Consider the following 6721-nt stretch of genomic DNA (forward strand, 5'->3'; position numbering starts at 1 on the left):
GTGGCGAGCCGAGAGGAAGAAGGCATTTGCGTTGGGGAAGGCAGTAGGGAGAAAGACATGTAAAGCGGTTTTTAGAGCACCGGTTTTTGGTTAAATTTTTCCAAGATCACCACACATGTCATTTCATTACATAAGTTTGCACGCAAGTAGTAGAAAACACGAACATGTTTGTTGTCTAAAAATTCAGATTTTCTATCTTTTACTTTCCTTCGCGTTTTTTTTATTTTGCTGTTCTTGCAGAGCGTATGAGCCTGAGATCCGTTTTGAATATCCGGTGTTGAGTCCTTTCCATTGATTTTTTGTTGTTTGAAGTTGTGAGAAAATTCAGGGTACAACAAAATCGGTACCTAAATTAAAGCTCCGCTTTAATTCAGCCTTGTGCATGGGTATATGGACTAACTTTATGAACAGAGTCCAAGCAGACAGAAATGGATCATTATGTACAAAGAGATGCAGATCAGTAACTAGATTTATTTTCCAAAACAGAAAGAAAATCTGGAAACTTGATTGCTGAGAAGCAAACCGAACTAACAATATGTACAAAGGAGACTCCAAGTCTGCAACCTTGTCTGGGCACTGTTTAACTAACACCTAAATTTAATCAATTGGAGAACATTATTATTTTATTTCAACCAATGACAAGTTTGCTGGGATAGATACAGGATCACTTCTCATCCTTGCCGGTGTAAAAGTGGCCAAACGCGCATGAGAAGTCCTTGAATTCACAGCCCTCGTCGCATAACTTCCGGTAACTGCAGAAACTAGTGATTAGTCATGCAACAAAAGAAAAGGTGAAATGTAAGGTTTTCTGTAACTTTTTTTGTTCTTGTTAATAATCTTACATCTCAAGTGCTTCAGAACCCATGGGACATTTGAAGCCAACTCCAGATGCAGAGGCCATGGCCAAATCCAAATCTTTAGCCTGCAGAGGAATGCAAACGATGAAGTGTGAGCTTTGTTTAATATGATGATCATATGCACTTAGTTTACACTGTTTCGCTCTTCCTTTGCTAAGGGAAACATGCACCACACATGTTGATGTGATTACAAGATTCCAGACTAATGTTGTTTTACCAAGCAATCCACTTATATTCGACAATCAGAACATTCTGTGTCCCGTGAATCATACCATTAATTTGGAGGTGAAACCACCATCATAATTCCTCGACGATGGCACGCCCGCCATTACTCCAGGAACTGGGTTATATGTGTCGCTGTTGAAATTAGCCCCAGAAGGAGCAAACAAAGTTACAAACTTCAGATGATCCAACTTATAAGGCATAAGCTTAAGGTGAGAATTTTCAGTTAAAAAAAGCTAAGGATGAGAATGTAATTTTCTATGACTCATTACACATTTACACCTGAATAAAAATTATGCTCCATCACCACAATCTAATGTTTGAAGAAGCAAAGCCCGTAGTACTGCATCTCAAACCACAATAGGATAAGTGAGGAGACAATACCTACTCCAGCAGCGGGCGCTAGAGCAATTGAATATATCTGTGAGAGTGCTTGCTTTGATCCCAAGATTCTGACCAAGAGCAAAGGCCTCGGAGACCCCAAGCATGCTGATGGCCATGGCCATATTGTTACAGAGCTTTGCAGCCTTAAAAGTACATATTAAAAGTGAGTTTGAATCATCTGTGCATGAAAAGTTATATAAAGAGAACTCAGTGAAGAGCTGGAGTAAATCAAACTTACCGAGCCATTTCCAGCCCCGCCGCAGTAGATCAGCTTTTTGCCCATTGCGAGAAGTAACGGCTTTGCTGCTATGTATGTTTCTTCTAAACCACCCACCTATATATCATTCCTTTGCACCAAAGTAAGACACAAGCCCTTGTATGTAACACTAGTTTTTCCCCAACAAAGTCTCTGTATTTTCTGGCAGTAACAATAAGTTCTGCAAAGCAAGGAATGGTACCATGAAAGTCAGTGTCCCAGCTTCTGCGGCAGGAACACCTCCGGAGACAGGAGCATCCATCATCATCGGTTTTTCGGCGTAGCCTGAAGATACAGAAAAGGCAGACATGCATAACTCAAATGTGCAGATAGTGTTATTTGTTGCCGGGGACAGATAAGGACACAGTTAAGACCGTTGATGGTTTCATCTTTTCCAGGTGTACACTGAAGTATTCAGGTTTTGAACTGCTAATTTCAAATGGTGGTTCTGTATGATGGCAGATCACAACCTTTCTTCTCATTTAAACTGCATCTTGACATGTCCATAGATATCTTTCTCGATGTATGAGGATCAACTGTGGATGAATCTATGTATAACCACGGTCCAAGGCGCCCCCCATTACCAAGCAAGCCGTTCCGTCCACTGTATACATCTAAGACCTGAAAAGAGCCTGGTAGCACTAAGCATTTGATTTGGTAAAGGTGTTTGGTATAACTCAAGTTACAGCTAGTGCTTGTGAGTCACCAACTTCTCGTAAAGAAAACTAAACCAACTTACATGGGCAGAGGAAGGTAACATGGTGATTACAACATCACTCGACTCAGACACTTCAAGTGGCGACCGCTTCGTGGGAATTCCATCGTCGGAGAACTTCTTCATGGCAACCTCATTTCTGAACATCATAGATTCAGTGTTTGTTGGATGGTCTAACAACAGGTTTTAAGACGACCACAAAACTACGTGTCAGAGTAGGGTAATGCGGCTTTTTACATGTATAATTAGCAGGCAAACCACTTTTGAACAAGGAATAATTGGATGAACATTGGACCACAAAAAAAATGGAAGCTGGCAAGAAGGGCTTACATATCATGAACTGACACTCTGTATCCAGCCCTCACCAGGTTCCTTGCCATGTGGGCGCCCATGTTCCCAAGCCCTATGAATCCAACACTCTGCAAAGCATGCCAACACCTCATAATCATAAACAAGGGAAACAATGTAAAATGTCTGTGCCTATCAGAAGGATGCATTGGCCAAAGATCAGAGCTCCTTCCAATCTTATTTTATTTCAACTAAGCTCTGCTCGACTCAAGTTGCAGGTGATACAGGCAGAGAAGAACGCGAGATGGACATGAATCATAAGAGGAAAGAAACCTCCATGTGGGGTGGAGGTGGAAGCGCAGGAGCGGAAGAGAAGCCCCGGGCGCGGAGGCGGCTCTCCCAGCCCCATCGCTGCCGCAGCTTGGAACCAAGCCTCCTCCATCCAACACCGCCCATGCTTGCTTGCTGTTGCTGCTATCGGGTATCAGTGGAGCGCTGAATCCAGACTGTTCGCTGCAGGAAGGAAACAGAGAGCGGATAACATCAGTCAGGTTCGATGGATCCGCGCGTCGTGGAGCGATGATCCAAGCGAGGCGCGGCACCGGACTCACTCACTCTGTCAGCCTGGGATTCGGATTCGGCGAGCGACACGGCGGAAGCGAGGGTCACTCACCAAATCTCGCGACTGGGGCGGAAGAAGAAGCGGAAGAAGAAGCGGGAGCTTGCCTTCGCCGGTGGGTGGGGGAGACGGGTGGAGAGAGGAGGGGACGAGCCGTGCAGCAGGTGGGAAGGGGCTCGTTCCGGCGTGGCGTGGCGTGGGCGTGGCGTGCATATCGCTTCGCCGGCGCCGAGTCATCGGTCATCACGCTCTCTCGCACGAGGCTCGCACGCCAAGAGGGATCACGTTTAGCATATAGCTATGCAGGCGAACAGTAAAAAACCATTTTTTTAACAAAACAATCTGATTTATTCGTGCATGTCTGTGTCAAAAGCATGCTTGGCAAGAGCAGTTGTGTCACGCTGGTAAAAGGAAAAATCAGCGTTTCAAAGTCCCCAAATTTTAGCGCTAAAACCAATTTTATCGGATGTCAAATTATTTGGACCCCGAAACATTTACGGATACATTTAGAGATGAACAGGTACATGTCTAAGCTTTTTGGGACAGCCTATTTGTCTGATATACTCCCTCCGTTCCAAATTACTCGTCGCAGAAATGGATATATCTAGAATTAAAATACATCTAATACATCAATTTCTGCGATGAATAATTCGGAACAGAGAGAGTCGCAGAAATTGATGTATCTAAAAGAGTTAAATACACTGGTGCTGCCTAAACTTGTCCTGCACGATCAGTTTGGTGCCTAAAATTGCGAAATATATGAAATTGGTGCTCGAACTTGTCTGGCCGTGCAAATACGGTGCCTCTTCCGTATTCGAATGTATGTCCTGCCCGCATGCTGTGCCAGCATTGACGAAGGCCCACAAGTTAGTGGTTGTGTGGTGGGAGGCACCAGATGTCCCGCTGGTGAGGAATTATTCTACAAAAGAAAACCCCATATTTTATTTAATCATGTAAGAAAGCGCTCAAATTCAGTGCATGCTAGTGAGAACTAACATGAAGAAAAAACCACTTGCAGGGGTTCTAACCTTAAAACCTCATGTTAATACCGGCACGATCTGGCCGCACTGGTGATCTATGCTTTTGCGTACAAGTATTACCTAGAAAGCTATGTAGACCTATGTATCATTCTGCATTTTTTCTAATGCGTTATCCACCAGTTTTTAATATTTTTCAAGTTCATATTTAGTTTTATGGCACGCAAAATTTTCCATTTAGAAAATACAATAGTTAACAAATATGCAATTACTATTTTTGTAGAAATAGAAGGATAATTTACACAACATATTTTTAATATCGGTTGTGCATTTTCTAAAATTATGTTGACATTTTTAAAATAAACATTGTCAACTTTTGAATGCATGGCGAACATTTTTCAGAAACACATTATATTTTTAAATACATCTAAAACATTTTCCACAAGCATGTTGAACATTTTTTTAATGCGAAAACAATTACTTTAAGTTTGTAATTTTTTCTTACAATTCTTTTTTCAAATGGCAAAGATAATATAAAAAATAAAAATAAACATGAACTTGAAAAAATAAGAAGAAAACTTGTGCAGGCCCATAGGACCGCCATATATAGAAAATACTTTTGAAGAGGCACATAGCAACGAAAGCGGATTTTTGGCGCACGGTGGCCACTGATCATGTTTTTTTTATGGTTAAAAACTGGCAATTAAAAGTTTGACAAAACAAATTCACACAAAAACGTATGCATGTGCTCTAAGTGACTTTAAAATTTCAATTGAAATTATGGTATATTATACCCTGCAATACAAACCAAAATCTAGCCAAAAAAACAAGCTGATCTTTGCATGTATTTGTGTTTTTTTGCATCAAGCACATACAAACAGAAAATTTGATGAAAAATCGCAAAATATATTACACTTCTACGTGTGCACGAAGATTTGGAATATTTTGAACAGTAAAATCCGTTTCTTTGGTGAGTTTGGTGCTTAGAATGTACCTTTTGCATAGCAACGCAATATGTGGTGCACAGACCGTGCGTACAATGCAATCTGTCACCGTGAGGTCCCAGGATAGATTGTACATCGCGCAATTTATTTTTACTGTTGTATGTCTCTGTCATACTAACATAGAGTTTTTCTACATGATTAAATAAAATATGAGGAGGGTTTCTGAAAAACAAATCCTCACGTGTGGGCTACCAAGCACCTCCTCCGCTCTAAGCCAATGACATGTGAGCCACCGTCACATTGTCACGCCTTGTGTTGGGGATCGAAGCAGAAATTTAAAATTTTCTACGCATCACCAAGATCAATCTATGGAGTAATCTAGCAACGAGGGGAAGGAGAGTGCATCTACACACCCTTGTATATCGCTAAGCGGAAGCGTTCAAGTGAACGGGGTTGATGAAGTCGTACTCGTCGTGATCCAAATCACCGATGATCCTAGTGCCGAACGGACGGCACCTCCGCGTTCAACACACGTACAGCCCGATGACGTCTCCTACGCCTTGATCCAGCAAGGGGAGAAGGAGAGGTTGGGGAAGACTCCATCCAACAGCAGCACGACGGCGTGGTGGTGGTGGAGGAGCGTGGGACTCCAGCAGGGCTTCGCCAAGCACTACGAGAGACGAGGAGGAAGAGGGGTAGGGCTGCGCCAACAGGGGAGGAACTTCATGTGTTGGGCTGCCCCTTTGCCTCCACTATATATAGGGGGAGAGGGAGGGCTGCGCCCCCACCTAGGGTTTCCACCCTAGGGGTGGCTGTTGGGGAACGTAGTAATTTCAAAAAATTTCCTATGCACACGCAAGATCATGGTGATGCATAGCAACGAGAGGGGAGAGTGTGATCTACGTACCCTTGTAGACCGACAGCGGAAGCGTTAGCACAACGCGGTTGACGTAGTCGTACGTCTTCACGGCCCGACCGATCAAGCACCGAAACTACGGCACCTCTGAGTTCTAGCACACGTTCAGCTCGATGACGATCCCCGGACTCCGATCCAGCAAAGTGTCGGGGAAGAGTTCCGTCAGCACGACGGCGTGGTGACGATCTTGATGTACTACCGTCGCAGGGCTTCGCCTAAGCATTGCTACAATATTATCGAGGATTATGGTGGAAGGGGGCACCGCACACGGCTAAGAATATGATCACGTGCATCAACTTGTGTGTCTAGGGGTGCCCCCTACCCCCATATATAAAGGAGCAGGGGGAGGTGCGGCCGGCCAGGAGGAGGGCGCATCAGGAGGAGTCCTACTCCCACCGGGAGTACGATTACCCCTTTCCTAGTTGGAATAAGATTCGAGAGGGGGAAAGAGGAGAGAGAGAAGGAAGGGGGCGCCGCCCCCCTCTCCTTGTCCTATTCGGACTAGGGGGGAGGGGCGCGCGGCCCAGCCCTGGCCACCTCTCC

General features: G+C 44.2%; 1 protein-coding gene across 3 annotated transcripts; it reads right to left on the reverse strand.

The window, feature by feature from the left end:
- Positions 1-441: 441 nt before the first annotated feature.
- LOC123154424 (probable 3-hydroxyisobutyrate dehydrogenase, mitochondrial) lies at positions 442-3601 on the reverse strand. 3 transcript variants are annotated; one of them, XM_044573165.1, is made up of 11 exons: positions 3396-3601; positions 3056-3235; positions 2765-2853; positions 2459-2573; positions 2190-2340; positions 1922-2004; positions 1702-1797; positions 1464-1606; positions 1130-1214; positions 843-922; positions 442-752 (listed from the first exon to the last, which is right to left on the reverse strand). In XM_044573165.1, exons 2-11 carry the CDS (start codon positions 3176-3178, stop codon positions 665-667), a joined length of 1053 nt encoding a protein of 350 aa, XP_044429100.1. In that variant the 5' UTR covers positions 3179-3235; positions 3396-3601; the 3' UTR covers positions 442-664. The 3 variants fall into 3 exon arrangements, with proteins under 3 accessions (XP_044429100.1, XP_044429101.1, XP_044429102.1); XM_044573166.1 differs by having other exon boundaries at positions 3334-3601; XM_044573167.1 differs by having other exon boundaries at positions 3338-3591.
- Positions 3602-6721: the final 3120 nt, after the last annotated feature.

This window comes from Triticum aestivum, chromosome 7A (assembly GCF_018294505.1).
Source record: "Triticum aestivum cultivar Chinese Spring chromosome 7A, IWGSC CS RefSeq v2.1, whole genome shotgun sequence".
Lineage (NCBI taxonomy): Eukaryota > Viridiplantae > Streptophyta > Magnoliopsida > Poales > Poaceae > Triticum > Triticum aestivum.